Raw genomic sequence first — 12553 nt, forward strand, 5'->3', positions numbered from 1 at the left:
GGCATTGGAATGGGCTGCCCAGGGAGGTGGTGGAGTGGCCGTGGCTGGAGGTGTTGCAGCCAAGCCTGGCTGGGGCACTTAGTGCCATGGTCTGGTTGGTTGGCCAGGGCTGGGTGCTAGGTTGGGCTGGCTGAGCTTGGAGCTCTCTTCCAACCTGCTTGATTATGTGATTCTATTATTACTGATATTATTATTATTATTATTATTATTATTATTATTATTATTATTATTATTATTGTTATTATTGTTATTATTGTTATTATTGTTATTATTGTTATTATTGTTATTATTATTATTACACAGAGTGATTGGCATTGGAATGGGCTGCCCCAGGAGGTGGTGGAGTGGCCGTGGCTGGAGGTGTTGAAGCCAAGCCTGGCTGAGGCACTTAGTGCCATGGTCTGGTTGGTCGGGCAGGGCTGGGTGCTAGGTTGGGCTGGCTGAGCTTGGAGGACTCTTCCAACCTGCTTGATTCTATGAGTCTATTATTACTGATATTATTATTATTATTATTATTATTATTATTATTATTATTATTATTACTACTACTACTACTACTGATATTATTATTGTTGTTGTTGTTACTGCTATTATTATTGGTGAAATTATGGTACATTAACATATTAACCACCTGTTGGATTAATATATTAATAGCAATCATTATTAATACTACCTAATACACATAATTATAGAATATAGATGATCATTATAGAATAGTATTACTAATTGTTAACAGTGTATTAATATAGTAGATGGATTAATATGTTAATTAATAAATAATGATGATAATGATGACAATGATGACATTAATAATGTTAATAATGATGTTGATCATTGTAACAACAACAATAATAACAATAACAGCAACAATTATGACAGTGATAACATTAATGTTAATAATTATATTGATCATTGTAACAACAATAACAATAACAGTAACAACAATAATAATGCTAACATTAATAATGTTAATAATGATCTTGATCATTATAACAACAATAATAACAATAACAGCAACAACAATAATTATGATAATGATAACATTGATAATGTTAATGATGATGTTAGTAATTAGAACAACAACAATGATAACAATAACAGCAACAACAATAATAATAATGATGATAATGACAACATTAATAATGTTAATAATGATGTTGATAATTATAACAACAATAATAACAATAACAGCAGCAATAATAATGATAATGCTAACATTAATAATGTTAATAACGATGTTGATCATTATAACAACAATAATAACAGTAACAGCAACAACAATAATGATAATGATGACATTGATAATGTTAATGATGATGTTAATAATTATAACAACAACAGCAACAACAATAATAATGATGATAATGAGAACATTGATAATGTTAATGATGATGTTAATAATTATAACCATAACAATAACAGCAACAACAATAATAATGATAATATTGATAGTGTTAATAATGATGTTGATCATTATAACAACAACAATAATAACAGTAACAGCAACAATAATAATGATAATGATGATAATGATAACATTGATAATGTTAATGATGAGGTTAATAATTATAACAACAGCAACAACAATAATAATAATGATGATAATGATAACATTGATAATGTTAATGATGATGTTAATAATTATAACAACAATAATAACAAGAACAGCAACAACAATAATAATGATAACATTGATACTGTTAATGATTATAATAATAATTATAACAAGAACAATAATAACAATAACAGCAACAACAATAATAATAATGATAACATTGATAGTGTTAATGATTATATTAATAATTATAACAACAATAATAATAACAGCAACAACAACAATAATGATAAAGTTAATAATGTTAATAACAATGATAAAAATTATGTTAATAATTATGACAAGAACAACAATAATAATCATTATTATGACAATGATAATGTTAATAATGGTATTAATAATGTTAATGTTACTTATAGCAACAGCAACATTAATAACAACAACAATAATAATGATAATAATGGCAATAATAATGTTATTTATAACGACAACAACAATAATAATGACGATAATGGTAATAATAATGTTATTTATAACAACAACAACATTAATAACAACAATAATAATGATAATAATGGCAATAATAATGTTATTTATAACAACAACAACATTAATAACAGCAACAATAATAATGATAATAATAATGGTAATAGTTATAACAACAACAACATTAATAACAACAACAATGATAATGATAATAATGGCAATAATAATGTTATTTATAACAACAACAACAATAATAATGATGATAATGGTAATAATGTTATTTATAACAACAACAACATTAATAACAGTAACAATAATAATGATAATAATAATGGTAATAATGAGAACAACAACAACATTAATAACAACAACAATAATAATGATAATAATGATAATAATGATAATAATAATGATGTTAATAATTATAACAACTACAACAATAACAACAATGATAATGATCATGATGATTACATTAATAATGGTAATAGTAATGTTAATAATAATGCTAATAATCATAACAAGGACAAGAATTATGGTAATAATGTTAATAATGACGTTAATAATTCTGTGAGGACAGGCTGGGAGCATTCAGCCTGGAGAAGAGAAGATTCCAAAGGGACCTCAGAGCTGCTTTCCAGTACCTGAAGGCATCCTGCAGGGAGGCTGCAGAGGGACTTTTCCTAAGGGTGTCCAGAGCCAGAGCAAGGCGGAATGGTTTGAAGCTGAGGCAGAGCAGGGTTAGGCTGGAGCTGAGGAAGAAGTTCTTCAGTGTGAGGGTGGTGAGAGTCTGGAACAGGCTGCCCAGGGAGGTTGTGGCTGCCTCCTGCCTGGGGGTGTTCAAGGCCAGGCTGGATGAGACCTTGAGCAGCTGAGACTAGTTGAGAAGTGTCCCTGCCCATGGCACAGGGGTTGGAGGAGATGTGTCTGAGGTCACTTCCAACATGAGCTGTTCTGTGGTTCCATGCTTTTTGCATAGCTGACCTGCTGCTGAGCTTGCCACTCCTGCGTGCTGATGAAGCCACTCTGTCTCCAGTGGTGGGCAGCTCCTACAGGACTCTGGATGAGGACACAGTATCACAGTCTCACAGTGTCACTAAGGTTGGAAGAGACCTCATAGATCATCAAGTCCAACCCCTTACCACAGAGCTCAAGGCCAGACCATGGCACCAAGTGCCACGTCCAGTCCTGCCTTGAACAGCTCCAGGGACGGCGACTCCACCACCTCCCCGGGCAGCCCATTCCAGTGTCCAATGACTCTCTCAGGGAAGAACTTTCTCCTCACCTCCAGCCTAAATCTCCCCTGGCACAGCCTGAGGCTGTGTCCTCTTGTTCTGGTGCTGGCCACCTGAGAGAAGAGAGCAACCTCCTCCTGGCCACAACCTCCCCTCAGGTAGCTGTAGACAGCAATAAGGTCTGCCCTGAGCCTCCTCTTCTCCAGGCTAACCAATCCCAGCTCCCTCAGCCTCTCCTCGTAGGGCTGTGCTCAAGGCCTCTCCCCAGCCTCGTTGCCCTTCTCTGGACACGCTCAAGCATCTCAATGTCCCTCCTAAACTGGGGGGCCCAGAACTGAACACAGCACTCAAGGTGTGGTCTAACCAGTGCAGAGTACAGGGGCAGAATGACCTCCCTGCTCCTGCTGGCCACACCATTGCTGATGCAGGCCAGGATGCCACTGTGTTTAACACTTGAAACCAAAGTGCTGCTTAAAGAATGAAAGCAGCAGTTATTCAATGTAGGAGTAACCTAATTATCATAGAATCAAGCAGGTTGGAAGAGAGCTCCAAGCTCAGCCAGCCCAACCTAGCACCCAGCCCTGCCCAACCAACCAGACCATGGCACTAAGTGCCCCAGCCAGGCTTGCTTCAACACCTCCAGCCACGGCCACTCCACCACCTCCCTGGGCAGCCCATTCCAATGCCAATCACTCTCTCTGGCAACAGCTTCCTCCTAACATCCAGCCTAGACCTGGCCTGGCACAGCTTGAGGCTGTGTCCCCTTCTTCTGTTACTGGAATTTGTTGGCAGAGAGAGTGATTGGCATTGGAATGGGCTGCCCAGGGAGGTGGTGGAGTCACCGTCCCTGGAGGTGTTGAAGCCAAGCCTGGCTGGGGCACTTAGTGCCATGGTCTGGTTGCTTGGCTAGGGCTGGGTGCTAGGTTGGACTGGATGATCATGGAGGTCTCTTCCAACCTGGATGATTCTATGACTCAGCCTGAAGAACAGAAGACTGCCTTCCAGTGACTGAAGGGGGTCTACAAAAAGGCTGTAGAGAGACTGATTACAAAGCCCTGTAGTAAGAGGGGGAGGGGCAATGGCTGCAAATCCCAGTAGATTTAGATTGGATGTTAAGAACAAGTTCTACACCATGAGGGCAGTGGAACACTGCAACAAGTAGCCCAGGGAGGCAGTTGAGGCCCCATCCCTGGAGATACTCAAGGTAGGGCTCAACAGGGCTCTGGGCAGCCTGATCTATTGGAGGAGCTTCCTGCTGATTGCAGAGGCAGTTGGGCTGGATGAGCTTTGGAGGTCTCTTCTAACCCAGCCCATTCTATGATCCTGATTCACTTAAGGCCTCCACTAGAGAGTGGAAGCACTCCAGACATACCTCTTCATACTTCACCCACTGGTCTTTAGGGAGGATCTGATGTTTCAGGCTCAGGTCGAGCGCTCGCTTTATGCGGAATGTTCTCTCGTTGTAAAGATGTTCTGGAAGTCTCCTCAGTGCCTCTTTCACATCATCATCTTCATACAGGGTATCATCTCGCATTAATCCTGTACCAAGCAGATTTTACATCACTGAATCAATGCTCTTTGTGTTCCAGGATTGGCACAAGTGTTTCTGTGTAACACAGGCATAGCATTTCCAGCACAAAACGATGAAGAAAACCAAAACCAACCTAGTAGAAAAGAACCTGGATGAGGCCTTGGGCAACCTGGTCTAGTGGAAGGGAGATGTTAGGATCAAGTTCTTATTATCAGGGTGGTGGAACACTGCAACAGGTTGCCCAGGGAAGTGGTTGAGGTCTCATCCCTAGAGATATTCCATGTCAGGCCCAAATAAAGCTCTGAGCAACCTGATCTAGTCAGTCGTTGCTGAGTGCAGGAGGGTTGGACTAGTTGACCTTTGAAGGTCCCTTCCAACTCAAACCACTCTATGACTCTGTTCCTCTACAGCTGTCTTGCAATTTATTTCTTACTTCTCCAGGACAGGTATGTTAAGTGTCTTTAAATGGCTTGCCCCTGTTTTGCTGAACCTCTGGTGAGAGGCCTGGAGCACAAACCCTATGAGGAGAGGCTGAAGGAGCTGGGGGTGTGCAGCCTAGAGAAGAGAAGGCTCAGGGCAGAGCTCATTGCTGTCTGCAGCTGCTGAAGGGAGGCTGTAGCCAGGTGGGGTTGGGCTCTGCTGCCAGGCAGCCAGCAACAGAAGAAGGGGACACAGCCTCAAGCTGTGCCAGGGCAGGTCTAGGCTGGATGTGAGGAGGAAGTTGCTGGCAGAGAGAGTGATTGGCATTGGAATGGGCTGCCCAGGGAGCTGGTGGAGTGGCCGTGGCTGGAGGTGTTGAAGCCAAGCCTGGCTGGGGCACTTAGTGCCATGATCAGGTTGGTTGGGCAGGGCTGGGTGCTAGGTTGGGCTGGCTGAGCTTGGAGCTCTCTTCCAACCTGCTTGATTCTATGATTCTAATTCTCTTGTCATTCATGAACAGCTGAAACAAACTTTCTTACAACTGTGAACAAACAGAAGACAATACCATCAAGGCAACCTCCCAGAATCACTACTTTGACACTTTCTTCACCTCTGTGCAGGCCAGAGAGACATCAAGTTATGGTGGTACAATCTAAGCTTAACCCTGTTTTGCACTTTGGATACTTAGCATAAATATCACAGACAGGCTGACTGCTATCAACAGGAACCTGTCCATCCTCAAGGGCAGCCTTTGGGTTAGAAGATACTGGCCAGTGAAAGTGACCTGGTAGGCAAAGATAAATAACCAGGCTTTTAGGACTGATTCATGGAAGTCTTTTCAACTGCTCCAGCTTAACCTTGGTGGTTATAAAGCTACTTCAAGGAAAACAAGAGGAAGCATAGGAATAACAGAGAAGTCAGTGATTCATTATTAAGCAGAAATCAAGATGACTGAAGCTGTTGCTAATTTCAGCCTCACAACAGCAGCAGCTGATTTTGATCAAGAATACTCATTCCAAACTGCAATCCAGTTTGAGGATTGTTAAAGCTGCAGAAGTCTCAAACATCTCCAGCAAACACTCACCGAGTTTGTTGAACCCAGCTGCATTGTAATACCACTTACGGAGGGTGTCCAACAGGCGACCACCTCCTGCAACTGAAAGGGACACGAGTTGGGACATCAGAAGGAAGTTCTTCACAACAGAATGCTTTGGGTTGGAAGGGACCTCAAAGCTCAGCCAGTTCCAACCCCCTGCCATAGGCTGGGACACCTCCCACTAGAACAGGTTGCTCAAGGCTTCATCCAACCTGGCCGTGAACGCCTCCAGGGAGGTTGTGGAGCAATCACCCAACGTGATCAAAGATCACATTCTGTCCTTCTGTGATCCACAGCCTCCCTGGGCAACCTGTGCCAGTGTCTCACCACCCTCACTTTCCCTGGAAAGAACTTCTTAACATCCAGTTTGAATCTCCCCTCTGCCACTTCAAACCCATTCCTCCTCATCCTGTCATTACCAGATCTTGTCAATAGTCCCTCCCCAGCCCTCCTGCAGCCCCCTTCAGATACTGGAAGACCACTCTAAGGTCTCCTCAAATCCTTCTCTTCTCCAGGCTGAAGAGCCCTAACTCTTGTAGCCTGTCCTCATAGGAGAAGTGTTCCAGGCCTCTGATCATCTTCACGACCTTCCTTGTACTCACTTCACCAGTTTGATGAGAGGGGTAAAATACTGGAACACTTGCCCAGGGCTGTGGCTGAGGCCCCGTCCTTGGTGATATTGAAGATCAGACAGGATGTGGCCCTGGCAGCCAGATCTAGCTGGAGATGTCCCTAGTGTTGGGCAAGATGTCCTTTGAGGGTCCCTTCCAACCCAATGCAATCTGTGACCATCATCAGTTGTAGAGCAACGTGATACTCAGTATTTACACACAACTATGCAAGTACTTGCTGGTTTCTTTCATTTCCAGGAGCACAACACTTCATCAACTTTGAAACTGAACAGAGCCACAGAAAACATCCAATTGGAAAAGACCTCAAAGATCATCCAGTCCAACTTTTGATCTACCACTGAAGGGTCAACACTAAACCACGTCTCTAAGCACCAGCACCACAGGCTGCTTGAACAACTCCAGGCATGGTGACTTCAGCACTGCCCTGGGCAGACCATTCCCATGTTTGAGAACCCTCTCTGTGAAGAAACATTCCCCAGCATCCAGCCCATGACTGGGATGTTCTGTTTTCTTAACTAAACAGGCAGAATGAGTAGTTGTTAATTACAGTATGATCAGGGAGGTGGTGGAGTGGCCGTGCCTGGAGGTGTTGAGGCCAAGCCTGGCTGGGGCACTTAGTGCCATGGTCTGGTTGCTTGGCCAGGGCTGGGTGCTAGGTTGGACTGGATGAGCTTGGAGGTCTCTTCCAACCTGCTTGGTTCTATGACTTCTGTTTCAATATATTTGGATATTAAAGTGCTTCAAGGCTTGGAACAAGGCCAATGGTTCACCGTTAAAGACAGCAGCAATGATTTTAAGGCTCCATTTAACTGAGATAAAAGCCAATATCCAAAGCAAACCCAAAGCCATCAAGTTTTTCAAATCACCTGCCTAGGTTTCACAGCTCTCACTATGGCTTAATGGTATTTCAAGGCTAACATGTTCATAGAATCACAGAATCAAGCAGGTTGGAAGAGACCTCCAAGATCATGTTACTACATTGTTCAGCTTCTGCTCTCCTCTTTAGTTACTTCTGTGTGGAGTTGCCGTCCATGGAGGTGTTGAAGCCAAGCCTGGCTAGGGCACTTAGTGCCATGGTCTGGTTGGTTGGGCAGGGCTGGGTGCTAGGTTGGGCTGGCTGAGCTTGGAGCTCTCTTCTAACCTGCTTCATTCTGTGATTCCAGAGATTTTTTTTTCCAAAGAGCTCCCAAAAGCAACTAAAAAGTCAACACTAAAACCTCAAATGAAAAAGAGAAAGCAAAGCACACCAGATAGAGAACGATCATCTTTCTAAACTGTGATTCTGGACTGCAGAAGTGTTTTGAAGTGTGAACAAGCACACTGTGACACCAAATACCACTGAAATAACTCATCAAGGGACCTACAAATCCCACAATGGTGTGTCCAAAAAGGGCAACGAGGCTGGGGAGAGGCCTTGAGCACAGCCCTACGAGGAGAGGCTGAGGGAGCTGGGATTGGTTAGCCTGGAGAAGAGGAGGCTCAGGGCAGACCTTATTGCTGTCTACAACTACCTGAGGGGAGGTTGTGGCCAGGAGGAGGTTGTTCTCTTCTCTCAGGTGGCCAGCACCAGAACGAGAGGACACAGCCTCAGGCTGTGCCAGGGGAGATTTAGGCTGGAGGTGAGGAGAAAGTTCTTCCCTGAGAGAGTCATTGGGCACTGGAATGGGCTGCCCGGGGAGGTGGTGGAGTCGCCGTCCCTGGAGCTGTTCAAGGCAGGACTGGACGTGGCACTTGGTGCCATGGTCTGGCCTTGAGCTCTGTGGTGAAGGGTTGGACTTGATGATCTGTGAGGTCTCTTCCAACCTTGGTGATACTGGGATACTGTGTAACATGGGTAGCGCAGGCAGGGCAAGCTATCTGTCATGGCACGAAGTCACCTGCTTTACCAAGTGCCCCCACAACACCAGCGCTAGGTGTGCCGGCAGTGTGCCAATAGCTCCTCACCTCAGCGGGCTCGTACCGCGGGCCGGAGAAGGAATGACAAGGGACAGAGTCTGGGGGCAGTGGTGGCAGTGTGCCAATAGCTCCTCACCTCAGCGGGCTCGCACCCCGGGCCGGAGAAGGAATGACAAGGGACAGAGTCTGGGGGCAGCGGCCGAGACAGGACAGCGACCCCCGAGGCCACTCTGGAGCAGCCCAAGGCCTCCTCCCGAACACCTGCCCGACTGCTCCCGGCAAACCCCCGAAGCAGAAGGAGCTCCCTCGGCTGAGGCCGGACAGCAGGGCCGGCACAGGGCAGACGAGCAGGACACCCGCCCGCTCCGCCTGCGGCACTCCAGCGCCGAGCTCTGCCCCGCCAAGGGCACAGAGCACACGCCACCCCCCCGCCCCCGCTCCCCGCCACGGCAGGCCTCTCTTCACGGAGAGAGACCGAGCAAGCCCAGCCCAGCCCCGCCCCGCCAGCAGGACGGACGCGGCCCCGCACGGCCACCGCGGGCCGCCCCCCGCCGCCTCACCCGGTGCCCTCGCCGCCATCTTGACCTCGGCGCGGCGCGCTGCCCTCTGGGTACGCCGCGGCGCGGGGGCCACCGAGCCAATGAGGCGGCAGCGGCGGCGCATGCGCCCCGGGGCGGGGCTGCGGGGCGGGGCTGCGGGGCGGGGCTGCGGGGCGGGGCTGCGGGGCGGGGCTGCGGGGCGGGGCTGCGGGGCGGGGCTGCGGGGCGGGGCTGCGGGGCGGGGCTGCGGGGCGGGGCTGCGGGGCGGGGCTGCGGGGCGGGGCTGCGGGGCGGGGCTGCGGGGCGGGGCTGCGGGGCGGGGCTGCGGGGCGGGGCTGCGGGGCGGGGCTGCGGGGCGGGGCTGCGGGGCGGGGCTGCGGCTGCCCGCAGCGCCCGAGCCTGAGCCCGTGTGCGGAACGGCCGGCTGGGAGCGGGCAGGGAGCCGCCCAGGGCCACCCGCACAGGCTGCAGAGCTGTGCCCAGGCGAACCGCAGGACATTCAGCAAGGCCAAGTGCAAGGTCCTGCACCTGAGTCAGAGCAATGCCAAGCACAGCTCCAGGCTGGGTGGAGAGTGGCTGAGAGCAGCCCTGAGGAACAGCCCCTGGGGGTCTGGGCTGATGCAAAGCTCCACAGGAGGCTGCAGGGTGAGTGCAGCCCAGACACAAGCCTGTGCTGGGCTGCAGCCAGAGCAGTGTGGGCACAGGGCAAGGGAGGGGATTGTGCCCCTTGGCTCTGCTCTCCTCACACCCCACCTGCAGCCCTGGGGGCAGGTCTGGAGCCCCCAGCACAAGCAGCACAGGGAAGTGTTGGAGGCAGTGCAGAGAAGGCCACCAAGATGCTGAGAGGGCTGCAGCAGCTCTGCTGTGAGGCCAGGCTGAGAGAGTTAGGGCTGTGCAGGCTGGAGAGGAGAAGGCTTGGAGGAGACCTTGGAGTGGCCTTCTAGGGTATGTGAAGGGGGCTGCAGGAGGGCTGGGGAGGGACTATTGACAGGGTCCTGTAATGACAGCACGAGGGGTAATGGGTGTAAAATGGCAGAGGAGAGATTTAGGAAGAAGTTGTTTGCAGTGAGGGTAGTGAGACACTGGCACAGGTTGCCCAGGGAGGTTGTGGCTGCTCCCTCACTGAAGGTGTTCAAGGCCAGGCTGGATGAGGCCTTGAGCGACCTGTTCTAGTGAGAGGTGTCCCTACCTATGGCAAGAGGTTGGAACTGAGTGAGCTTTGAGGTCCCTTCCAACCTAACCCATTCTGTGATTCCATTCTAGGGAAAGAGCTTCATCAGCCTCCACTGCAACATGCTCTCACTGCTTAGGCCTTTCTCCTGAGGACATCTTCTGGCTTTGAGGCACTTTCCCTAGGGGCAGCAGAGTGATAAAGAGCCAAGGTGGGCAGGGTCAATCACAGAAGCATTAAGGTTAGAAAAGACCTCCAAGATCATCAAGTCCAACCAATAACCTAACCTATCCCTTCCACCACTAAACCACATCCCTCAGCATCACGTCTACAGGGATGGTGACTCCAGCACTACCCTGGGTATGAAATCACTGCCTCACTCCTGCTGGCCACAGCACTGCTGATACAAGCCAGGATGCCATTTGCCTTCTTGGCCACCTGAGCACACTACTGGCTGATCTTCAGCCATAACGTGTATCCACGTATCTGTGTGGAGGGCAGTGGACAGGTTTCACGGACTGACTCAGGGAAAAGACAGCAGAAAGTAAGTCTGAGCAGAAGTTAGGTAAAAATCTTCACTGCTCTGGACACTTGGTCCAGGTGACAGGTAGGCAGTGAATGTGCTGGCAACATCACACACAGAGCTTGTGTGCACAGAGCTGTCCTCTCTGAGGCACCTTGGAGGCAACTGAAGCCCATGCCTTACGATGATTTTAAATGACATGACCTTGGTAGATCAGAAATTAAGCCAAGATTAATCAGAGCCTGCTCTGAAGACTGAGCATAGCACACTCTTCTCACAGCACCTCAAAAGCCAATATCTTTTGTTGCCCAAGCTGTTGCCTTCGCCAGCGATGCCCATGTGTCCCCCAGGGTGGCCACAGCTGTCCCTCAGAGTCTGCAGAGTTACAGAACTGCAGAATGAGCTGGGTTGGAAGGGACCTCCAAGGGTCATCCAGTCCAATCCCCCTGCCAAAAGCAGGATCACCCAAGGTAGTCTGCACAGGAATGTATCCAGATAGGGTTTGGTAGCTTCCAGAGAAGGAGACTCCACAACCTCTCTGGGCAGCCTGCTCCAGGGCTCCATCACCCTCACTGTTTCTCCTCATGTGGAGGTGAATCCTTCTATGTTCTAGTGTCTATCCATCAAGTCCTTGTCTTACTCCTATACACCACCAAGAGAAGACTGTCCCCCTCCAGCTGACACCCACCCCTCAGGTATTGATAGACATTGATCAGATCTTCTCTCAGCCTTCTCTTCTCCAGACTGACCAGCCCCAGGGCTCTCAGTCTCCCTTTGTAGGGGAGATGCTCAAGTCTCCTAATCATCCCTCTAGCTCTCTGTTGGACTCCCTCCAGCAGGTCACTGTCTCTCTTGAACTGGGGAGCCCAAAACTGGACACAATATTCCAGGTGTGGTCTCAGCAGGGCAGAGTAGAGGGGCAGGAGAACCTCCCTAGACTCACACAAAATTTGCACTCTGCTTGTTCTGAAAACATTCCTTTTGGAGGCTGTTCTAACTCTAATCCATAGTTTCTAATTTAGGTAAAACACAAGTCATAATCCAGAGATCATTACTGTTTCCATTTCTAAATGTCTCTTAATTTCATTTTCACACAATCATCCAGGTTGGAAGAGAGCTCCAAAATCATCCAGGCCAACCTAGCACCCAGCCCTGCCCAACCAACCAGACCATGGCACTAAGTGCCCCAGCCAGGCTTGGCTGCAACACTTCCAGGGACAACGACTCCACCACCTCCCTGGGCAGCCCATTCCAATGCCAATCACTCTCTCTGGGAAGAACTTTCTCCTAACATCCAGCCTAGACCTGCCCTGGCACAACTTGAGACTGTGTCCTCCTGTTGCTGGTCACCTGGGAGAAGAGACCATCCCCCACCTGGCTACAGCCTCCCTTCAGGTAGCTGCAGACAGCAATGAGCTCACCCCTGAGCCTCCTCTCTTCCAGGCTACACACCCCCAGCTCCCTCAACCTCT

The 12553-nt window shown here is 48.3% G+C and overlaps 1 protein-coding gene across 1 annotated transcript; it reads right to left on the reverse strand.

The window, feature by feature from the left end:
- Positions 1-4573: 4573 nt before the first annotated feature.
- Positions 4574-9514, reverse strand: LOC135181487 (cytochrome b-c1 complex subunit 7). Its single transcript, XM_064154742.1, has 3 exons — positions 9409-9514; positions 6309-6380; positions 4574-4812 (listed from the first exon to the last, which is right to left on the reverse strand). Exons 1-3 carry the CDS (start codon positions 9509-9511, stop codon positions 4589-4591), a joined length of 399 nt encoding a protein of 132 aa, XP_064010812.1. The 5' UTR covers positions 9512-9514; the 3' UTR covers positions 4574-4588.
- Positions 9515-12553: the final 3039 nt, after the last annotated feature.

This window comes from Pogoniulus pusillus, chromosome 14, assembly GCF_015220805.1.
Source record: "Pogoniulus pusillus isolate bPogPus1 chromosome 14, bPogPus1.pri, whole genome shotgun sequence".
In the NCBI taxonomy this organism is placed as follows: Eukaryota; Metazoa; Chordata; class Aves; order Piciformes; family Lybiidae; genus Pogoniulus; species Pogoniulus pusillus.